The 24,743-nt window shown below is 45.5% G+C and overlaps 1 protein-coding gene across 3 annotated transcripts in view; it reads right to left on the minus strand.

Moving 5' to 3' along the window:
* BDNF (brain derived neurotrophic factor) overlaps positions 1–24,743 on the minus strand; it is a 40,245-nt gene that overhangs the window by 11,710 nt on the left and 3,792 nt on the right. The window contains exon 1 of one of the 3 annotated variants that reach the window (XM_030950285.1): positions 9,972–10,248. The exons of 1 other annotated variant lie outside the window; for it this stretch is intronic. Coding sequence is in view for 1 of the 2 variants with exons in the window: in XM_030950284.1 (XP_030806144.1) it covers positions 9,095–9,097 (3 nt within the window). In the remaining variant the exon portion in view is untranslated. Of the gene's footprint in view, positions 1–9,094; positions 9,409–9,971; positions 10,249–24,743 lie in introns of those variants that run through there. One more of the 3 variants, XM_030950284.1, reaches the window with a different exon arrangement.

Here is a 24,743-nt window from a genome sequence, read left to right on the forward strand (position 1 = left end):
ATGTAAAACAAAAGGCCCTCCCTGAATTCTTACAGGAAAAATTAATTTATCCAACTCCTGCATTCTCCCAGCTGTATAATGGTGAAATTTCTTTTACCAAGAAGTGTTACACTGTGATTTCTGTGAATTACACAGACATTGGAACCTTCCCTTTCCTGATTAAAAATGAGGTTACATGGTTCCTGACTTTTCATACTTGCCACCAGATATACCAGATTGTGGCCTCATGGGGAATTATATCCACAAAAATTATGGAAGCTCCTTGAAGCAGTAAGTTCCAGTGGACCTAATTCTAGTGGACATGGTCCCTGCCTGGTATAAATTCACAGTGTTTCATTCATAGATTTATATCAGTTGCAAAGGTGACCAGTATTTATGTGGTCAGAAAATCAGATGGGGTCACAACCTAAACTACAGCTAATAGCTGTATCGGAACAAAATGTGACAGGTTCCAGCAAAGCAGCTTCCTCAGGAGTCCTGAGGGATACATGGATACTTGGTAATACAGTTTAAAGAGAAAGGAAAAAACCTTTCTAGGTGTGCAGGCTATCTCTTCTCTTCCCTCACTGATATAAGCACATAAACAGCCTAGACATGTCTATAAAGAGAAGTATGCAAAATCCAGCCCAACACCATCTAATGTTCCTCACTTGGGTGTCCCATTTCATGCACAACCCCCCATCGAAGAAAGTGGCTTTGCTGCCAGCAAAGCGCTGTTCTCACTGTAAGAGCCCTTAAGCTCCAAAGGGTAGGTTTGTATATGAGATTTCAGTCTTTAAATAAACACGTCTCTAGAAAAACTTCAATACCTGTCCCTTCATGTAAGCAGATCCCATTATGCTGCAGGGAAGGACAGCTTCTCTTCTAATAGCTGGGGGTGGGGGAGGAAAGGGAAAGTTAAAGCAAGAAACATTAAATTACACAATTAGTCTTGGAAACAGCCGAGTATTCTCTCTCTCCCAAACTTCTCCACAACATAAGAGAAGAGCTGTAGAAGTCACTGTCCTATTCAAAATCAAAAGCAAAAATGTCACACAAGACATAATTAGTAGTTACAGAGAGGAAAAGAGGTTGCCAAAGCTAAGAAATCTGGTACTTAAGCTGTTGTAACTCCAATTGTACAACACTTTTTGGAGAACACGCTATCAAAGCCTGCAAAGTCCTTTGCAAACACTGAATCCCAACATCCTTAGGTGAGAAGAAACCACACCAGAAACTGTGTTTTCCCTCTGGGTAGCCTAAAGCCCACAAGTATTTTAAACATTTTACCCCAGATTGCAGCAAGTCACTGCTGAACCAGAGGAGAACAGGGGAGCTCTTGCTCCAAACCCCTCAATTCAGCCACTACACAAAGCTGCCTTTACCATGTGTACCACAGACATATTTTGCTAATCTCTCCACAGCAATTTAGATGCCCGACACAGAAAGATGCTGATTAAAACCTGAGGGGTATTACTTTGAATACATATGCTAGCTCACTTCCATCTGTGTCATTATTAGTTCCTGACTGTAGGTTAACTATAGGGCATGTTGTCACGAGCCTAAGGTGGGGTGGCAGAAACTCCTGCTATTGCCATATGGCTTTTTGTTTCTGCTTGCATTTTGCAGCTTTTAGCCTCATGCTTCCAATTTGTGGGCTCAAGCACTACATAACAAAGAGCAACAAGGAAAACAAAACTAGTGTTAAAATACAAATATTCTTCACCATTAAAACCTCTAAGTTAGATTTGAAATACAACACAAGTTCCTATCTCATCCAGACCAGAGACTGCTTTTACCTGTAGCAAACTTGTTATGAAATTTAGGGGAGACCTATTCCCATAAAGAAGTACTACTGCACAAGCAGGTATTTACCAGCCCTACAAACACAAACCAGGCAGCTTTGCAAGGACCAAGGGTCAGCCTTAATTTAGATAAAATGGAAAACAGCAAGTTTATGCCTACTTGTAATATGGGTAGCAGCACCACCACCATCAAAGCAATAAAAGGAAAAATGACGACTGAGTTCCAGTCATCTTTATTCCCAATGCACATCCACAGATCCAGCTTTATGTTAAAATACCAATGGCTCAATGCTGTCCTTAAAAAAAAACTACAGGTCGTGTTTTGATGTACACCTGATCATGACAAATTACAAAATATGCAGAATATCAGCAGTTCCCCTGCAGCCATTTTCTAGTGAGCACAATTTGAATACTAAAAGGTCTGTCTGGTGGTGCTTTGCAACTGAAGACTTGCTCCAAAGTGTTTAATTCAAAGCAGACATGGAAGTTATTTATTGTGTTTTCTAGGTCTCACTGCATACCTGTCCTTCCATTAGCTAAAGGCAGGGAAAATGATTTATAGTATTTCCAAGCAAAAGAGTCTGTAAATTTTGTAACAGTTACAGGAATCAGAGCAGGATAAAAATATACAACTATTTCCAAGCTGGACAAAATTGATTAGGAAATAGGTGATATGACTCCATTCTTGAAGTTTATGGACTTCAAGATGTTGCCTACAGGTTTGTCACTCTCAAAGGTAGACTTCTTGGAGGCTTAAACTTCTAACTTATTCTTAAGCATTATTTCTGCCTTTTTTTTTTAATGGAGGCATGTGGAATTCACTCATTCTTTTGCAAGGACCTTGTTCATTGGTGACAGTGCTCATACTTTTCCAATTACAATGGCAAAAAAGTATTGCACAGGGGACAGCAGAAATTTATCATTAGTGCAAAATCAAGAGAGACAAAGGACTAAATGAGTCTTTCAAGGAAGGCAGCGTCATTCCTTGTTTTAAATTCATGTGCCAATCATTAGCCTTTAAGGGGAAAGAAAGCTCATTTCCAGACACCTCTTGCTAGTCAAAAAATCCGTATGTCTGTGGAAGATGTAAAGAAGCACCTGCTTCTTCTCTTTGCACCATTTCTCTGGCATCCATTGCCAATGCCACACCAGTAAATGCTCTGTGGCTGTAATGACATGTGAAGCATCCTTCTTTGCCTCCCATAAAACAAAAACAATCCTTCACCAGCCTACAAGACATAAACTGACAACAACAACAAAAAAATCATGACATTGACATTAACAGTAGTGTTTATATCTGGAAAAGCAAAAATGCAGAACTTCAGATGTGTTTATTTCTAGTTGTGGTTCAACCCATTATAAAGGGTGGTCATGGTGTTCAGAAGGACATTCATAGTTCACCAGAGTTTCCTGGCACAGGTTCTGGTTAAATCACTCTTGCCAGCTCCAACTTGTTATTGAATTTGCTTCCTCCTCACACTGGCTTTCTCAGTACAAATTCTATCAAACATTGCATTTCTCTCTCAGCATTTACGGCTCAGTCAAACTGGATTATCAACTCAGAAGGAATGCAAATAGCAAGAGAAGATCCAAGTCTTAATGGAGGCAGCCAGCAGGCAGAATTACCTAGAAATACTTCAAAACAAGTCCTGTCACTCATTCCAACAGCATCCACACACTTCTGTGTTGGAAACACAGTGGAGCCACAACCAACACCTAAGAAGGCTTCAGCCATCTGCTCTTCATTGTTCCTCAGTACAACCTTTTATACTCTTGATCTTGCATGGATTCCCCTGGGTGCCCTCTGCTCCCTGTGTGGCTGCTCAGCACACCTGGGCACTCCATGGCTTACTGCTGTCAGTGCTGTTCATCTGTCCTGCACAGCTGGAGCCACTGGGGATGAGGCTGGGCCACAGCCCCACTCCCAGTCACCACAAACTGTGTGCCCACAACACTTCTGTGCTACGCTGAGAGCTGTAACTAAGGGCAGAGGTTGGCTTTACTAACCCAACTTTTCAACAAAGTTTAGATTTCATTTCTTTTCTTCTCAGTGTATCATGTACTGAATGCTCTACAAGAGCACCATGGCCAGTGTAAAGATGGATAGATTAAACCATATGGATACTAGATGTTGCACCAAGCTTTAAAAGTGAATGACTAAGGAATCCAGAGATCAGAACCTTTAATTTCTTGATCAAGATGAAACAGCATTTCTCCAGGAGCAGTTAAAAAAACAACAGGATTTAGATCACATTAGATAAGGCACAATATGCACACAAGATTAAGCTTAACTCACGTTAAAAAGATATACAGTAAAGGATTCTGGGTTGAGTCTTTTACATGCTGAATTAATAAAGAACATATAACAGCATTTTGCTCAAGGTTTTACCTAGTTCCATTTTTTCCCAGATTCCTCCTGCATTCATGCAAAGCCTACTTGTAACTCGGTGCACATACCGGAAAGGTTGAGGCTGATGTGGAACTCCAGCGAGCCAAGAACAGTTTTTCAAACTCTAGTTTGCTATTACAACTCTCACGCACCCTGATACGGTACAAGCAGTTTGCAGTTGCCTCCTGACTTGTGGCAAATATCCCTGTATCACAGTTTCCCACTTTCCCACAGGAGAGTTCTGTTCCAGCAGAAGTTTTGGATTAAGCTCCTATCCCAGTCCCACTGACAGACTTCAAATATCTTAAGAAATGTTAAAAACCATCATCTGGGAAGTAACACAGTACATGCAATCAACTAGTGGGTCTCATTTTCGGGGCTCTGTGAGATGATGTTATCAGCTCCAGGCTTAGTTGTGTTGCTTTGCTTATTCCAGAAGGCATTTGATAGCTGAGAGCTAGCAGTTATATAAGCTCCAAAATGTAGGGGGGCAGTAGAATGTAATGGTACCCCTCCATGAGCTGCAGCTGAGATTAATTACCAGAGATTAAGAACACCTGTAACTAATGAGAAAAAGTGCCATAAAAGGGTGTAGCAAGAAGAGGAGTCAGATGGCTGCTGCAAGGATCCAGAGGAGTCACTGCTCAGAGGAGCTGCCCCACGAGAAGCATTAAGAAAGTATGAAGCTTAGAAGCTATGGGATCCTTGCAGCTTAATGATAATAGAACTGTTGCTGTGCACTGTTCTAATATATAAAGCAACACCAAAACATACTGTGTCTCTAAGAGTCAAACAGAAATAACTGAACATGAGATTAGGAGTTCAGGGGGTAAAAAAAGGCTCATTGTTTCCCTCTGTAATCAGGAAACAAATTAAGTAGGGAACACTGCTTTTCTCTCAAATGCAGAGGAAGAAACTGGTATAGCAGTTTGATGTACAAAACAAAAAAACAAGGAGCAGATACTAGTATGTTCCATGTTGTTAGATTTGAGATAGTAATAAATAGATACATATTAAACTATATTTTGATACTTAATTTTTAAATCGAGAAAATTCTCAATCTAGTGAAACCAGTCTAAAGACTGCTGAGTTCATACATTTGGGGAAATCACTGTTTTTCTATTCCAGCAAATATACACTAAAGGACAGTCCCCAACAAGTAGACTTCAAAGATGGGATAGGGAACAAACCAACCTTCAAATGAACTCAAATCCTTAAATCCTAATCCTACACTGCACATTATTGGTGTAGGCTTTACAAAGGCTATGGAGTCTCAGCAGCAGCTGCATCGAACTCTTATAAATTTGACTTGCAAATACTTATTTAGGCGCAGTCTAAATTAAATCAGCAAATGCTTTACTGAAAGTGATGCTTCTTTGCTTACCTACTTGCCACCCAAGGAAGACTGCATAAAACTTACAGGTAATCATCAGTTACAGGGCTAAAAAAGTCTGCACTCATGCACTAAATCTATACTGTGGAGTAAGGACTGGAATTATTGACTCATTTTCAAGGTGCAGGCTCCCTTGCCAGAGGCAGCCCAAGCACCCTGTGTGGTTCGTGCATCTCTAGGTGGCAGCAGCTGCTCAGATTTTGAGATACTGTAAGATGCTTATCTCAAATTTAGCAACCAGTATCCTTCCATCCTCCTAGAATTGCCTTTCCCAACGTGAAATGTGACCCCCTCCCCCATTTCTTCATAATTTATAGTAGTCTGTAGCTGAGTCACAAGGATTTCTGCATTTTCCTAACCAAGTACACAAGAAAAGAACTGAACTGCCAAAGGATTGAGGTAATTTATAGCGTAAAGCATTGAGAGCTTCTAGTCGATCAAAGGACTCGGAGAAACAAATATAAGAACAATCGTGCCTTCTGTTCTCTACAAATGCCACGGCCAGAAATAACTGTCCTAATTAACTGGTTTCAGAAAATGACTTGTCTGAAAAATACAATATTCTTACCAAGGAAAGTATACGACTGCTACAGCCATATGGCAGCTGTCGGCAGGGCATGAAAAAACACTAAATGAAGCTTCCCTTTGCTTCCTCTGGCTGTGCATGGTACTCATCTTTATAGACAGCTGGATCTATTCATGGTGCCTAAATGATGCTGTAAGGGGACATTCCAGCACCCCTGGTATCAGTGTTACCAAGAATCACAATCACATCAGGCCAGTACCAGCCCAGCCAACCTCTGTTCACTGGTTATAAAGGGCAGACATTGTACCTGAGATGAGGTTGGCTTTTTAAAATTTTTGGTAAGACTGTTGCCTGGTCAGTCATGCCCACGGCATTTCCAGTATTCCAGACAGTTTTGTGTTCACTGCTGCTGTTGGGTGTAGCAGTTGAACTCCACCAGTCCACAGCTGCCTGACAGTGAGGTCCTGAATGTTGGAAAGGAGAAAAGGTTGAGGCTGACCCTACAGATCACCCACACGTCACACATAAGACTGTTTGCCCTGTTCCACATGGGCAACTCCTGCAAACAGTGTTCCTCCCTGGACTGCTCAGCGCCTGGAATTGGTAACGTGCAAGTTTAAGGTGCCATGGCAGAGTTGCCTGTATGCACTGCACAGCAAAATCTGTTATTTATTGTTTGTATTACAAGAGCATCAGTGAGTTCTTGTTGGGTACCAGAAAGAGCAGACAGGCAAGACTACCTCTGCCTCAAAGAGCCTGCAGCCAAAGGTAAGACTGAATGGTAGATAGATAAAGAAACACAGTAAGTAAGATTTGTGAGCTGACAGACGGGGGCACAGCCTACCAGCCCCATCCCAACTCGTGTATCAGGCAGCTCACTCAGTGCACACCTGTGCTGCTTCCTAACGGGCTATCACAGCATCCACGGGCTGCTACAGAGCCTTCCCCGCTGGAACTGAAGGCAGTGAGTTATTGGTTAACAGTTCACTTCAGCAATGCACAAAACCAGCTTAGCTTCAGTCCCTTTAAAAGCTTCCTTTTAAAGGGTGTTTACAACTAAGGATTACCAAGAATGCCAGTGTATGAACTGATCTAAGATATGATTGAGAGTTTCCCAATTAAGCAGCATTTCAGCTATTTAGAAGAAACCAAGTGCTCACAACATACGCTTGAAAACAGGTCAAGACAAGTTGGCAATTAACCTATTAAAAGCACATATCCTTCTCTAGTGGAGCCTCCAACAATTCACACAATGCCTCGTGAGATTTCTAGTGTAGGCATGGGGCACATTCTTAGAAGAACTTTTCAGCCTTTTATACAAACCAGGAAGGCAGGTATGATAAATACCTTTTTTTTTTTTTAATAGGATCATACTTACTGCACAAGTCACTCAGTGGAGTGACTTGTTTCTCCTCTTCATACAGTGCTTACCCATAGGAGGGCTGAGAGGGTCTCCTTATCCCAAGTTTCTTGTGACCTGCTTTTCTATGGGCACTCCCTGAGAGAATTCTTATCTGAGCAAAATGTGCAGCTTCTGTGTTTCCCTTACAGCAACAGCAGAGTTGCACAAATGCTTCAGCCACTGCAAGGACTTTTTAAGTGCAGCCACTTTCAGCTCAGCACTATCACATATACAAAGCTTTTAAGCAAAAGCACAGAACCTTATTTTCCCCTGTATTTTTTCACATATTAACTAGCCTTTGAATACCTTTGCAACTGTGCACTACATTCTGTAGTATTCCAGCATATTGCAGTACTTCCCAAGCACTACTGTTACAACATAATGCCTTGCTGCTTAACAGCTTGAAGTTGCACTTTTTTTCAGTTTAGTCCTGCTCTGTCTAAGATAAAAGTCTTTTCCCATCTTCCTCCACCATTATATCTGGATTTATTCAGATGAAATGCTCTTCATCTTTCTGACCTGGTTTACCCTGATTTCACAGCCACGTAACAACAGGATCTACCCTGCAGTTCCGGAAAGCAGAGAGCACTTGCAGCACGAACAGAAGGCACACTGCTTACAAATGGGTTTTCCCAGACAAGGTTCAGTGAAGCTGAACATTAGTGGTAGTACTACAGCAGAAAATAGATATGTTCGAGTTGAAACAGAGGCGCTGCTTTGCTCTGAGACCCAGGCGAGGGACGGCACTCATTCCTGCAGAACATCGCTGCCTGTCTTCTCCCTTCCCCGGCTCTGTTTACCCAGGCAGTGCCCTGGAACTCTGCTCACAGGAAGCTGCAGCATCCCCCGGCAGCTGCTGCCTCCTCTCACATGCCGAACTACGGGATCCGCAGCGTGCCTGACGCCAAGAGCATCCCCTCCGCTGACGTCCTTCCATCCCCACACCAACCCTGGGCCATCACTGGGCTGCAGCTCTCACCTGAGGGCTTGCAGGCAGCAAGCAGCTTTGTAAGCAGAGCCCACGGCTCACACAAACGTGCTACCCGACACAAAATAGCAGGCAACATGATGATCTTCTTACTTAGGACAGCCACTCGTGTTAACAGAGCAGAGTCCTCACGTTTGTGACCAAAAAGCCATTAAAAACTTGGTGCTGTGAAAGTTCCTCCTGCCCACAAGTAGGAGGCTCATTATCCAGCCTTTTGCTCGTATCTATAGACAACCAAGGAAATTCATTTATCTATTTATCACCATGAATTAAAGATTACAGAAATACTGGCTGAAGAAAAATGTATTGCCAAGATAGATTCTTTGCATTCATTAGAACTGTGTTACTAGAAACATAAATAAGTAATGACTATTGATCTTGCATAACCTCAGAAGAGCAAACTACAATAAACTGAGAGGAAAAGGACAGATCTTAACTGGAATGTACAAACCAAAACACCAACAGCACCTCTTAAAAACAACCAAGCAAAGCAAGCGTGGCCAACAGCTGTGACACCTCACGCTTTTAATCCTAAGGGGAAAAAAAGAATACATCTGTGGGACAGCCCAAGGTTCCCAAAGTATTAACTAAACCTCCGCCGAACAAATTTACCATTTAAGCCCAGTTTTTTTTTCCTGGGTGCGGGCGTGTCTGACCCCGATATGAATCCACAGCCGGTGGGTCGAGGCCAGTCGCCGCTCCTCGCCGAGCCCCGACAACTCCGGCCGCTCCGTGCGCCACCCTGCCTTCCCCTCGCTGCCGGCGGCACCGGGCTGCCCGCGCCCGCTGCACCGCGACGGGCAGAGGAGCGGGCGCCCGCGGCACCGGCTCCCGGAGACGGTGCCGGGCATGCTTCACATTCCAGCGACGGTCCAGCTTCAACAAGTGCATCGCGCCCCTCCCTGACGGCGCCCGGCCCTCCCCGCTCTCCGGCTGCTCCGCGCCGCCCGCCCCACGGCCGGGCCCCGCCGCTCCGGCCCCACAGCCGCGCCCCGCCGCCGCTGCCGCCCCACGGCTGGGCTCCGTCGCTCCCCCCGGTCACGGCCCCGCCGCCGCTGCCGCCCCCGGCCCCACCGCTGCCCCGTCACGGCCGGGCCCCGCCGCCGCTGCTGCCGCCGCGCACGGAGGGAGGAGGCCGGGCCGCCGCCCCATCGCGCGCCCGCCGCCAGGGGCGCGCCCCGCCGCCCGAGGGGCCCCGCCGCGCCCCGCGCCGGGCGCTCGCTGCCGTCGGGGAAGCGCCGCCGGGCCCCGCGCTCCGCGGGCCCCGCGCCGCCGGCACCGCGCTCCCGCTCCCGCCCGCCCCGGCAAAAGCCCCGCCGGGCACCGGCCGCACCGACAGGTGCGGGAACAAAGGGGCGCAGGGCGCGCCGGCCCTCGCCCGCTCTTACCGCTCCCCGACGCCTCTCGCCGGCCGGCGCCCGCCCGGCTCCGCGGCCGCCCGCACCCCCTGCTCCCGGCCCCTTAAGTTTCCCGGCGGGGCGCCGCGTACCTTGTCGTCCACACAAAGCCTGTCCGGGTTCCCTCCGGGAAGTCACATCCTCTCCCGGGCGCCCAGTCCCACCGACCGCCTCCCGCCGCCTCGACAACACAGGCGGCGTCTCAAGTGTCTCATCAAAGCTTTATGAGGGGCGGGAGGGCAGCGCGGCCGGATCCCACACTCCCGCCGCTCCGCCGGAGCCTCCCGGCCCAGCCCCGCCGCCTTCTCCTCGCCGAGCGGCTTCGCCCCCGGCCAGCGGCTGCGGCGGCCGTAGGCACCGCGCTGCCCCGCTCCGAGTCTCCGCACCGCCTCCCGGCCCCGCCACCGCCCCCGCCCCGCCCGCCCGGCCCCGCTCCGCTCCGCTCCCCCGGCGCTTCCCGAGCGGGGAGCGGGGCGGGGGGGTGCCGGTCCGCCCGCGGCGGGATATTGGCTTACTCCGCCGGGTATTAAGCAAGCCCAATCCATTTAAATATCGCTCCCGCGCTGACCTCTCCGTAGTTCGCCTATTAAGAATGCAATCAAGATAATAACAGGCATTGCTTATTAATGAGCGCCCCAGGTAACGTTACACCGGTGACTTTCTGCAGGCGCCCAGCGGGAGCTCAGTCCCGGCGGTCCCGAGGCGGCTCTGCCCAGCCCGGGACCGGGATGGCACCGGCACCGGGACCGACAGCGGGGCCGCCCGTCGCATCAGCGCCCGCAGGCGGAGTCGGGGCCGAGCGCGGAGCCCGGGGATGTCGGGCGGAACGGGCGGCTCGGCTCTGCCCGGCCGGCTGGCCGGCCGCCCGCGGGGAGCATTCTGTACCCCCTGACAAAAATCTGTTTGGCCATCTCCTCCTCCTCCTCCTCCCGCGCGTGCAGAGAGCGCAGTAAATTATTGATAGTGGAAATTGAATGGCGGAGGCAATAATGGTATCCCCTGATTGACCGGCTCCATTTGATCTCGGTAAAGACAGAGGGATGGCACGCTCCGGGCTGGGCTGGGCGGGCCACGGCCAGCGGGAGCGCACGCGTGTGCCGCCGGCAGGAGCGAGCCGAGCCGAGCCGAGCCGTGCGAGAGGAGCTGGCTTCACCCCCTGCCTGGCATGGGCTCCGGCAGCCTCGCCTCTCCCCTTCCCTCTTCCCCCACAGGTAAAATTGGAAACAGCTGATTTTCAGGAGAAGCTAGCGCAACTCTTTCACGAACTGGTTAAAACGTATTTTTCTACGCCTCAAAGCCTGACTACCATCTAATTTGCAATTAATGCCAAGGGCCCATTCAGTCCAAGCACTTGTGAAAATTTATTTATCCTAGGAGAAATGTGTGCAACTCATTGCTGCCCTCAGACAGTCTGATTGTCTGTATGCTTTTGCTATGAAACACCTGCATTTATCAGTAAATAACCCAGGTGTTTGAAATTCGAGTACACCTAAGGCCTTCCATATAAATCAGCTTTTAATATATAATAAAGGAAAGATTCCTGGTGGTTAATAACCTTTGCAGCTTTAAGAACTTTAAAAAAAATCATGCTTGAGTACCACATCACCATCTTTCTTGCACTTGGGGGTTTGGTTTTGCATGTTTGAACTAAAAATGTCAGCGAGAGTGAAGTGTTTTCCAGTCCAAATCTATCCAATTTATGAGAAAGGAGACATTTTCAAAGCCTTCACTAACAGCCTGGGCCTGAGGAATCATGTCCAGTCCTTGCTGGCTGGTGGATAGTCACTAATCCAGGTAGCTCTTCACGCCAAGGCCTGCTCTGCTATTTCTGTGTTATTCAAATTCTGCCATTGGGGGATACATCAACCATTCCTTTCCCCACTCTGATAGACCAGTATAAGCTTACAACTCCCAGCAGCAGTGCCAGGTGGATGTTCCAGAGGCATTTCAAACCCGTGGTTGTACCTGGAATCTGCAAAGTTAATGTGTGCATTTTATTTTTCTGTTTTAGCCTTGGCTCCACAGCACCGTTTAACTTTTCAGGTGTGACTGTGTTAGTGGGGGTACCTGATTTCACCAAGGCAGCACATTTTCAGCAGCCCTTTTGCACAGTCACAAAACAGCAGAGTTCCAATATTCAGTGTTTATTAGGTGGTGTGTGCAAGTATTTGGATGATCTAGCAGATAAGTTAAACAGCAGCAGGAGAGGCTGCTTCAATCAGCTGTAATGTAATACATTGCACACTTGTTATTCCTGGAGGAAAGGCTCTTCTGCTAGGACACAAGACATGCAGATGAGCAGCAGCAAATATCATGCTTTAGAAACACTGCTGGCTTTTTCTCAGGTGTGAAGGAGAAGGGATATACTCTGAAAAAAAAATCTGCTTGCAATCAGATTTTTTTTTTAATTTTGGAAAGGAAGCATGTTACAGACAGCCTGACACGTGCTCACTCTGTGGGAAGCGCTTCAGCTCAGCTCTGCTGAGAACATGAGGACCATTAATTCCATGCACCCATGAAATTCCCACTTTTCTCTGCTACAAATGTGTTGCCTTTTGCATCAGTGTAGAGGTTTTCCCAGGGAAGAGGTGTGGTCAGAGGAGCTGCTGTTTCTTGCTGGTGTAATCAGCCCTTGGAGCATTATTACCAGCCAGTGCTTGATTACTCAGAAAATGAAAAATAGCGTAAATAATGACTTGTTTGGATTTTTAATGCACATGCAAGGTGGGTTCTGTGTTGTTAAATCAGATCCTGACTTCCAAGAGAATTTTTATGAATGAACCCCCCAAAAATTGTGTCTTCAAGGTATTAGTTTGTGAAGCAACTGATAGTCCTGGGGACATGGAGACACTGCTCTGGTTGGAGCTCTGCTCCTTAGTCCATAAAATGCACTATAAATTTGGAGGTTACATGAGTAAATCCCTTTGGGATTTGTGGGATACATAGGATGCAAAGGTCAGGCATCCTGATGTTTTCTGGGTACACCCAAAAGGAGTTCTCTCTTGTTCTGTCTTCCAGCTGTGTTTTCCCCATTTGGATTGTACAGATGTCACATGTAAGAGGCTCTTGAAAAGAAAGTAACACCACAATTGCACGGGGAAGAAAAGGGCAGGCGGATCCTATTCTGGTGGTTTCAGATAATTCAGTGTATCAAGCCTCTTGGTGCTGTCCCAGTATGCCCACCTTAGGCATTCACCTTGGAACCAAGTGTTTTTTCTATTCATGACTAATGAAAATAATTTTTTGCATACACAAATCATACTTCGCCATTTTCCAAAGAGCAGCAGGGAAAGAGTATGAGTTGTCAGTCAATAAAATGTTGATTTATCCCTGAAGTAATATTGCTTGCAGGAGGGTAAGACCATTGCTTTTTGCTGAATTCAATTTAAACTCTAGCATTGGCACTAAGGATGCTGTAGATACTATAAAGAAGAAAGCAGAAGCACGCACACCTGGTTTCTGTCTCAGTGGAGGTTTATGCATTATAGTGATTGATGTATGAGGTCCAAATTTACTGATAAACTAATTATATGATAAAGTAGTTTGTGGGGCTCTTAAATTCCCCCATTGCAATTGTAGGAGAAGCAATAAAAAAGTCGGTATTTGAAAAGAGTAACATTCATAAAAGGTACATAATTAGACAAAAGGCAGCGGGAGATTGAGTCTCTCCTCCCCCAGACTGTCTTTACACTCCCCATTTTATTCACGTAGGATCTTGGCCTGTTTTTGAATGAGAATAAGGTCAAGAAGCTGTAATTTGGAATTTGTCTCACTTGGCTGTCAGGAAATATAAACTAATCCTGATTACAAAAAGGACAATGCTATTGATGTACTTGGGTTTTGATGCTACAGGGTTTTTTTTCTGTTTAAAATTTTAATTGGCTGAAGTAATTCCTTATATTATTACAAGCATTTTATATTTGATTATGTTTATTCGTGTTTCCTAGTTACCTTTATCTGCTATTTTTTTCACATGAAAGAGATGGAAAATTCATGGAAATAAACTTTCCCAACTCCAGCAATGCTAAGAATTGCAGTGGATTATATACACAAGTTATATACACAGCCAGGGTTGCAGACATGGTGCATTTGTAGGATGACAGGGTTATGATGCTGCTCTACAATGATTCAGTGGCTGCAGCACACACAAGAGTGTCCCTGATGCCCCACACCAACATCAGTGCACTGGAAAAATTTCAGCATCTTTGAGGACCAAAGCTAAATTCTGCGTAACTTTGTAAAATCTTCCTATTTTAGAGGCTTTGACTGAGAGATGAGGAGAGAAAGATGGTGGGGGTGACCTGCCCAGCTTTCCCCTTGCATTCAGGGGCTGGCCAAGCTGTGGGCACAGCCCCAGCCAGCCCTCAGTGTTGTGTGTCAATACGCTGGGGCTGCTGGCTCTTGGGTCTCACAAGCCCAAGGTTTACATTGGTTCAGCCTACAGAGTTGCTGCTGTTCTGGTCTGCAAGAGGCTTGCTGGCTGGCCAGAACAGACCCTTACAGTCCCTTAAGTAGTGCAGGGTAGCTGCTCTTAATTTCAAGCATAAGTTCACCTTCAGTGAACAGCAGTTCTTGAGAGGCTTCATTTTAGCAGGGAAAGTATTAAGTGAAACAGCAAGGATGGAAATACAAACCCAAAGATCTTAGACATGGTTTGAAGGCTGCATGTATACAGGATAAAGCAGGAAAACCTACTCTTCAAATTGCAGGCACCAAAACCACAACATTTTTCCTGGAGAAAATACCACTTAATAGCTCAGAATTGTCACCCTGCAGCTGCAGCAAAAGTGACTTTAAAACTCTAACCAACAATTAAAATAATTGTTTTCTTCTCATGTCCGCTAAAGGTATGCCAGCTTTCCATCCCATGGCAGGATCTGTACCCTGAATTGTGTCCCATGCCTTCTAATCAGGGATTTCAGCACAATTTATGTGCATGAAACCACTTCTCTGACAGAGTTCTGTGGTAGGTGCAGATTAGCCTTTTGCAAACAAGGAAATGCATGTGTCTATCACACATCCATCTATTAAGCTGCTCATGAACATACTTGTTTGGTGAGCACGCCTGGTCTGGGTTTGTTCCCTGCCACTGCTCATGTAGCTGTCTCTGCTCTGGCATGAAGTGTTGTAGAAATAGAACATGTGATATGTGGCAATTACCACCTGCAGTGACCTGCACACACACACCAAACCCTCCCCATCCAAACCTCTGGGCTTTTCTTTTGGGGCTTTGCATGATCTCCACGCGCTGCTGGGACAGAGGGACTCCTAAAGCCCATGTGAAGGGCTGGGGGAAGCCAGGAGGATAACTCACCCTTCCTTCTGACACCTGCTCCCATGGCCAGTGCTCAGCCACACCAGGCTTGCCCCACACTCTGGGGTGCAGGGCAGCTGTTTAGGATGATGGCACAGAAAAAAGAAAGGTGAGAACAAGGAAAAGGAAAAAAGTAAGGAGAGAATTAATCCAACCCCGCAGAAACATTAAAAGTTTGGTTTGTCATTTCCTGATGCTCTGACATTCACTAAAGCTGGCAATTCATCTCCTGAGTGTCTCTGCCTTACTGCTGTTGTTTTGGAGGCATTAAACACCCACTACCTGAGCAAAGAGGAGAGTGTCTGGGCTGTGCCCAGGAGTATCCAGTGTACCAGGTGTCTAGTGTGCAGTGCCTGAGCCTTCCTCCCTCAGCCCTGACCCTCCTGCCAACAGCCCAGCCAAGGCTCCAGCGCAGCAGACAGAAAAGAGGGCCCGGGACAAGAACAACAAAAATGCAGAATCTGAGGGAGCAGCAGACATGGGAAGGGAGAAGAAAATCCCCTCTTCCCCAAAGAGGTTGTGTGTGATTCCTTGGGATGGTGGAAACCTGAGCCAGGTGTGGAAAGGTTAGATGGCTAGAGATGCACTCCTGTGACGAATCAGGCCATTGGAGCTCTAGGATTAAGGGAGATCAGAAAACTGGTGGTGCACTTGTGGGTGAAAGGTGTTGGGATTGACTCATCTCTCCTTTCCTCTGAGTATTCAGTGGGTTTCAGTTAGATGCAATATAGTGGATTATTTTTAATATTTAAAGGGATCAGATTCCAAGGGCTTTATAAACTTAGCCAGGCATCTTATCAGAGCAGGTTTATGCCTTAGCAAACCCTGCTCAGTTCATAACTTTGGAGAGCTTATTTTGAGTGTGTGCTAAAAATAAGCAAGCCCCAAAATCCCAGGTCCGCAGCCCTATGAACGCTCTTTTGCAGCTTATTTCTGTTGAAGCCACAAAGATCTCCTCTGGCATCAAGCTCGAGCTCTGCCTTGGCCAGGTGCAGCAGCTCAGCGATACTGCCCGAGGGTGATGGCGATAAGGGATCTGCAAGCAGCAGGGGAGGGGAGGGCAGGTGCAGGTGGAGCTTGGCACCAGGGCCAGGGGCTGTCCCGGGGTGCCCACCACCCACCGGGTCCCACTCTGCCAGGAGCTGGCAGGAGGGATCCTCCTTGGGTACACAGAAATCCTTGGGAATGCAAAGCATGTGTAAACATTAAATAGTTCTGCTGGCTCTCCTGCCCTTCAGGACTTTCAGATTAACATATTTTATGCTGCACTTAGATGGTTGTCTTCCTCTTTCTGAAGGGGTTAAGGTACCTTGGCTCCATCCCTTTTCAAAGCAGAGCCACACCAATGCTTTAAACAAGCTGATGTGTTTAAAGATAAATTCAGGATATTTTTTCTTTAAATAGCATATTAAGCTATTTCACCTAAGAAACAAAACATAAGAGTTCAAAACATTTTCTATGTTAACCACCTAAAGCATTAAAGAGAGAAGTGTCTGCGAAACAGTAGATATTTTTGTTAATTGCAAACTAAAATTATCAATGCAGCAATAGACATTAAAGAGAGTCCTCAAAATGAAACTCAGACCCCATTAGGTTCTCCTCCTCCAGTCACTGTGACTTGTGGCTCAAGAAACAAGTACTGGATTAGTCACATAAAAGCAAAAGTTTCCCTTGACTGAAACATTTCATTTGTGTGGTGTAATTTCTGTATGTTGAATACTTGGGATTGTTAATCCTTGGATAATTTAATGGCTGGAAGCATGTTGTGTGTTACTGCATTCCCCTCTGGAGATCAGTGGGCAGCCATGTGTCTGCCCAGGCGTTCTCATTTGTCCAGCTGAAAGAAATGGTCTGCTCATCCATGGCAGAGGGGTGGTGCTCCCCCACTCCTCAGGGCGTGCTAATACACAAAAAATGCAACAAAGAAGGTGCAGTCCTCACTTCCTCTGTCCTCCCACTGCAACACCCAGCTCCAAGGAGCGGGAATTGCACAGGGGTTGTGATTAACTCTGCACTGGCCAGGTGACATTATTTCACTGACTTGCATGGCAGAATTGCTTTAAATGGTGCCAGTACAGCTGGGTTTTGGTACCACTATTAAAACCTTCTTTTCCACCTCACTAGCACAGCACGGGGGTAGTAGGATGCATGGCTGGTTCTCTCTCTACAGCATGTGATGTGCTTAGACTATCATTTCCAGATGCAGAGAGAGGGGAACAAAACCCAGGCGGATGTACGACTACTCGGGAATTCAGAAATCCTGAAATATCGACCCACAAAATCAATACAAATCTGAAGCTATTTTAAAATAACTTTCCTCACGTTCCACACCATTTCTCAAATGGGGAAACATATTGATTTCTGTGCCCCAGCCTGCACAAGGTTCAGGGTGGCTTTTGAGGGGTAAGGGGTGGTTGGGGTGGGCATGTCCAGCAGTGGAGACAGGGCCACCACCACAAACTTCATTTGAATATAATCTAAAGCAATCCTGCATTCTGATGCTCAAAGGCCCTGTATTTTTAGTGTTGGATATGACTCAAAGAATACCCAAGTAAAATCTACCCCTGGCTTTGGCAAGACATTTAGTGGGGCCTTGGTGGTTCGGGACTTGTGCCATTAGAGTATAAACTCATAAACAACATAATATACATTTATTTTCTGGACAATGTTTATTTTTCACATAGTTTATACATCTGAAATAGAAATGCTTACAAGGGAGTGTTTTAAACACCTCTTTGTATTTCATTAGCTGGCTGTTTAATCTGCTATAATTTATTGCAAATTGCAGTTGTACTATATGGCCTCATGGTGCCTTTACTTATTTGAACATAAACACCACTGAAGTCAGCAGGAATGCAAAGTTTTTAAATCAGAAAGGAGCCAGATGCTAGGTTTTCAGCAAGGACTTTGCACCAAGGCATTAAACCTCTTATTTTAGACTTTTGTTATGTTTCAGTTTGATGCTTTCCCCTGCTATGTGCTCCAAGCAGAATCATTTTCCCTTACAGGCATGTATAGCTCCTTCCCCTTTGGTTTCTTAATTTGGGTTAGATCTCGTAATATGAAAAATATACTCAGATATTGCACCTAGAGCACATTGATGAGACCTAAAGAGCTCTTCTGTGAAGGGAATTAAGATCAAAAAGAATGTGGAATTTAAATATTCAACATTTCTTCTTGGATATGAAACAGAAAAATTGTTTTGATGCAAAAGTTCTTGTGACAGAATACGTTACTTAGACTCTGAGACCATATTAGGATAAAATGCCTTTTTTATATAGGAATTGCACTCCTTCATATGGAAATTATGACATTTTGCCTATTGCCTCTTACTACAAATGTTTAAAGGATCTGTTAAAAATATTCTTTTTAGAAGTTGTATTGAGATAAAAGAAAGTAAATAAGAGCCAGTACAATTTTCAGGCTTATTTCTGATTAGTTTCTTGATTTATACCCCATTAGCTGCCAGAAAATTGCACCAGCTACCAGAGCTGGGGAAGCATGTAGCTGACACCACAGTTCACTTTGCAGTTGGGGTTTGCTGTGCTTTTGCCAGACCCTCACCCTGGCAGAAAAGGAACACTGTGTTAATTCCATGAACTGATGGGCTTACAGAGACCCAGGGAAAAGGGCTGAGCCTGAGTGCTGACACAAATGAAAAACAAGCAGATGAAATACCCATTCTCATGGTCTGACAAACTGCTACTAGACCTTCATCTACATTTAGCTGATGGATTTTTAACTGACCATTCATCTTTACTAACACCCCACAAAAAGCATGGACTGGGAGGGTGGTGGGCAGCTTCCCCCAGCAAAGCCTCAATTAAATAGGGGCAGGACACTTGCAGGTGACTGAGGGATTGCCAGATTGTTGGGAAGGCAGAGGCAAAGGGAAGAACCTTCACCCTGTGCTCTTCCACAGGAGGCAAGACTCAGTGCTATTTCTTTTCCGTCCAAGCACTGCTCCCCCAGTGTGGGAGGGCTCCAGCCAGGACTCCAGCACTCTCCACCACTTCTGTCTGCCCTTCCCACACCTCCTCGCTGGCAGAGCCCCGTGGGGGTCCCAGGAGCCCTGCAGGGCTTCCCTGCAGGCAGGGGCTGAGGCCAGTGAGAGCCCCAGGCAGCTGCCAGGGCCTCTGGAGAGTCAGGAGCTGAGCAGGTACACGGCTTTGGTCCTGCCCTGCTGCTCTTGGACAGGCTGATGCATCCAAAGAAAATGATTTGGAAAGGTCCATCATGGGATGCATCGCACCCATCAGCCACTTCAGAGACTTTTTCCGTCAGGGGACTGTGAATTTGCACTCCGCATCCTTTCTCCTGGCCTGAAGTGAACGCCTCACATCAGTCTGAATTTCTTCCCTCTTTGTCCCTACAGAAAATGAATAGGAAATTCTGGCCATTCCAAATGAACTTCCTAGGTTTGTCTTTTTTTAAGGACTTAGCCTTCTTGTCAGATGTTTTGGCTTCCTTAAAATTTGGGAGCCAGCAGAATTTTCTTAAGGGACTGCTGCAGAAATACTTTGATGGGAAAGTAGATGATAAAAATAACTATTAGGTGCCAAAGGCAGTGGACTGGGAATTAAAAGCTCTTCTGAAGTCAGAGACATATGTGTCTTTAAAAGAGCTCAGAAAAAGAGGTGAGAAAAGCTATAAGCATGGCTGGACAGCTGACTGAGTCCAGGTGAACGATTTGGGGAAGGAAAACAACAGGTGGTGGGCAGGAAGGGCCATAGAATCAGATCTGCCTGGGGAATAGCCTGTGGATAGAGTGACTGGTGCAGGAGCAAACACAGAAAGAAAAGAGCTGAAACTAGGATTAAACTTTACCTCTTGCTACCAGCAAGAGCTTAGTGAAAGACTTATGCACAACAATTAAACCCCTCAAAAACCAAAACTAGGGAAAAATCCTAGAATGAAGTACTTGTTCCCTCAGAAGAGGATGAGAACAAAACCTCTGACAGAGGTTATTCATGTCACTTACAAAGGTGTTAAACGGTGATCAATGATGAGTGTGCTGCAAGCACTTAAAATATCTCAGTAAATAAACCAAATTTGGGGCACAAAAAGACATTCATATGGAAAATACTGTAAGATTCACTCTTTCTGTGGATGACCAATAGATACAGTAGTTTCTTCCCCTCTCTGATGCAATGAATTTTCAGCAATATAATAAAGGCTATCGCACTTCAGGCTACAGCAAGGGATTGGTACAGTAACAAAAGACATTTGAAATGTATCAACATCCACTGGAAAATTCCAAACCTGGAATTTAGCCTCATTTAAAAACTGCTAAGTATTTTTGTTTTCCTGGTCAATACTATATTATCAGCTATCTGTTCACAAAATTCAGCCAAATACTCTCTCAGATGGTTTTACAGACTTTTGGCAGGTGTGAGTGAACATGTATTTTACAGAGCAAACCAACACATGAGCAGCTCCAGCCTCTTGACCTCTGCTCATGTCTCTTGCTTCATCTCATTCTCAGTAGAGTTGGTTGGGTTTCAAAAGGTATTTGCTGTCAGAAAACAGCTGCCTTTTTTGTTTTCTTTCCTTTGGTAGCCACCTGTTTACCTGAAATCTATTAAATCCATTGTCTTTTCATGATATTGTTTGGGTTTGAATCTGAATATTTTATCAAATGTCATTGTCAGATTATTGAGGATAGCTTTAGACAGAAGTACTGAAAGCCTCTTTGAATGCTCTGTTAAACAATAGAGAACTCAGTTTGTGCTGAAAATACTGGAAAAAAATTAATTTTGAAATGTCAAATATTTTCCCAGCTCTGTCTGCCTTGACAATGTGTGGCCTTTTCTGATTCCTGAGAGGAAATCTGAATGGGAGCTAAGTGACAGATGCAGAACTGCTTGTGGGCCACCATACAACCTCCTCCTCCTGCTGCTGTTTCAAGGGGTGAAACACGTAAAAGGATAAAGAAACCTGAATGCAGGATCAGGGCTGACGTCAATATTTTGACATTTCCATAGCTGTACAGGTTTAGTGGCTCTAATATTAGAATAATACACTGCAAGAGGTAGCATGTGAAGCTATACTGCTATGCTTTGTCTTAGACTTGAGCAGTAACCATCTAAACAGCCTCCATCATTCTCTTCCCATTCTCAAATGTTTCTTAAAAACATATCCTTCAGATAAAAGGTTGTGAGCTTTGTGGTTGGGGTTTGCTCTGGTTTAAATTGGTGGCATATTTCCCCTTATTCAGTGCCCGGGGGGGAGCTTGGTCCCACCTCTGCATGGCTGTGGGACAAATGGAGCTGAAGGGGCTGGGAGGATCTGCCACGCAGCACACGAGCTGCACAGGAGCTTGGCTTTACTGTGGCTCGTCCAAAGAACCAGCCTGGCTGCTCACACCCCTGTTTGCCTCTGGAGAGCACAAAGACACACACAGAAAGGCAGCCCCCTTTCACAGACACTGCCTATGTGCCACTTCTACTCCTGCCAAACAGATGAGAGAAAAGTTTATCCTGAAGCCTTCCCACTGCCAGGGTCCCTTCCACCTCAGCATGCCTCACCCTTTTTTTTTTTAACTGCTTCAATTTGCAGCTTACCATTTGTTATAATAATGGAGTCTAGTGAGAAGCTTGTGGCCCCATAAACTTTGGACATAATTTTAACTGTGTCAGCTTTAAAAAGTCAGTATCTGCCTCATCAAAGGGCAATCATGTCCAATGTGGGTGTCTCTGTCAATTGTGTTCTGAACTGCAGCAATAATCCAACCAAACCGTGCAAAGATCTTTTCTACACCCACATTTCTTAATTATCATCATGAGACTGAGGTAACTGAGACCAGATCTATAATGTTTTCTGGATGTCAAAATGCCCACACACCTTCTGTAATCCTTGTGCTACCAGCCCCCTTTCATATTGCTTTTAGCTGGTCCATCTAATTATCTACTACCATAACTTTTTACTGCATTATTCCCAAATCCCACAAAGGCTCTGTTTAACAAAGAAGAAACAACTGGTCTGATGAGACCTCCTTAACTGAATAATCCTATTAACATTTTAGTGGATGATAAACCCCTGTTCACCCCTTTCAGAAATGAACCATTTTTCTTGCAGTCAGGGAAGACCTAGGCCCTTATAAGTCTGTGCATACATTGCATCCATAAACAATGCAATTTCTTGGGAGTTTTGGGGTCTACTGTCCATTTGGAGAATAAATAACTTCGTTATTTTTACGTGTGCTATAGTCAATAAGGATCTGGAATGGGAAAGTAGTGAAAATGTTATGACTTAATGAACACGTTGAAAAATCATTCTTGCCAAATGTCAAAATAAATTGGAGGCCAGAGTGCATGGTTTATGCTTGTTAAACTGGGGGTTTAGGTGCTATTTTGGGAAGGAGAAAAAAACCAACCAAAACCAAGACAGGTCACAGTATGAAAAAGCAGGGGGAATAGAAAGCGTACACTTGGCCACTCATGGCAAGAGCTTGGCCCACTGCAGTCCCTGCACCAGTGCTCCCCACAAGAGCCAACACAGCACATCTGGCTGTGGGGAAACCCCTCCCTGACAGCACAGCTGGCTCTGGGACACTGCCCTGGCCCCAGGGCTCTGCCCCAGCCAAGGGAGGGAAGGGCCAGGCCCCACAGCCCAGCTGGGACCACATCCCTGCCCCTCTGGAAGCACCAGCGCCAGGGTGAAGATGCATCACACCCACCAGCCACTTCACAGACTTCTTCCATCAGGGGACTGTGAATCTGCACGCTGCATGAGAACCATGCAGTTCAAATGACAGCAGGGACAACGTGACTGGAAGCAGATGTGCTTCTGCTGGAGACTCCTGTGCCATGTCTGGTCATTGCCACAGGAATCCCACTGATGCCACTCCTGGCACAGATGTGCTGAGAAGAGCAGGTTGTGCCTACATTGCAGAGAGTTTTCTGTTTGTCCAAGCAATGAGCAGCTTCAAAGGTCTAAGTTTAGAAATACCCACACAGCTGAGGACCTGATCCTTTGAACACCAAAGCATGTCACAGCTATTTTCCCTTTGAGATTGCCTCAGGAAAAGACCAATTAGGATTACATGATAAGTAAAATTATTCCCATACTTACATGGTTGGGAAAATAGGTCTCTCCAACTACATATTCAAAAGGAGATCAAAGCAACATTGTTCTTTTGCAGTTAGATTTTGACTTATTTATGTTTTTCCCCGTTATGTGCCTGTTCCAGCAGCACCAAGAGGCCACAGGCATGTGCTTCTTACTTCCCCTCTACATCTAGTAATGGGAGTGCCATGAAAGTGCCTCTATTTCTGGCTGCCTGCATGAAAATGTGTGGATACATATATGTGGCTTTCACTTATTTTACTTCACGACACAAGGAGGGAGGGAAAATCTTTTTCATACACCTACATCTATCACAAAGCAACTAAGAATAGAAGCAATATTGAGACAGATGGAAATGTTAATGGTGACAGCTCACAAGCAAGAATCACACATTTGTGAAATAATGAAATGGGTGGGCAGTTGTTATATGAACTCCATGTCAGTCGGTATGTTTTCCTGGCTATCATTTTGCAGAAGTATGTCTCAGAGATATTTTCAGTTCATGGGAGAAGCCTGTGCCCTACCCTACACCTTGCTGCTGGCACGTGGGTGTAGGAATTCACCAAAGGTGGCGAGCAGCTTGCCAGTGACGCTGTCCATCACGTGCCCTGGGGGCTGCAGGATGTTCCCTGACATTTCCCTGCCAGGGCACTTCACTACTCCTAACAATCTGGTGGGAGAGATGCAGAAGGGAAGGGTAAAAATATTTGGAAAACCAAACATGAGAGGAACATGGGATACCCACACTTATTCCAAAATCTTACTTCCACACATACAAGCATTACCTTTTCTTTGACATTTCATCTGCCCATCTTCTGCAGTCCTTATTGTTAGCTGGACTTGCTGACCACAAATGAAAACGAGCATTACAAAACCAGCCCTGCATTTCTCCACTCTTCCTTTCTAGCTCTCCATGCCCCAAAAGCCATCAAATCCATTTTAAGGACCACTTTGACAAGCCTGCTTTTGCTAGCCCCAGTTTCTTAGACCCAATCTAATGTTAGCTCAAAGGGGAGGAGCCGTGAAAGTGTCTTTTCAGACATATTTTACCTTGCACTACCTGTCTCATTCCCACAGTCTGGGGAATCTACTGATTTTCAACAACTTTGATAGGTACTGTTTCTTGCAGATGCTGTTTACTGCACTTGACGTTACTATTTTTTGCCAGAGGAATGAACTAGTTCTCCTGAAATCTTAGGGATGCTCTCTTTGTTTGCGTAGCTGATTAAAAAAAAAAAAAAATCTAGCATCTACATCTTCAAGTGCTTAGTGGTGATTTACTACAATGATTCATGGTAAGACTTACAGCTCCGAGGAAAATCTGTCCCTCGGGATTTATCCACCTTTCCAGAATTTCTCATGGCAGGGCAACCATATGCCACTGTATTTAGGAAGCAACTTATGGTTACTGAATGGCAGCCAGTCTGCATTTTCTTAGTGCATTTCTAAGAGCTCAACAGCATTAATGTGATAAAGAAAGGAA

The sequence above is a fragment of the Camarhynchus parvulus genome, chromosome 5 (genome assembly GCF_901933205.1).
Source record: "Camarhynchus parvulus chromosome 5, STF_HiC, whole genome shotgun sequence".
Taxonomy (NCBI): domain Eukaryota; kingdom Metazoa; phylum Chordata; class Aves; order Passeriformes; family Thraupidae; genus Camarhynchus; species Camarhynchus parvulus.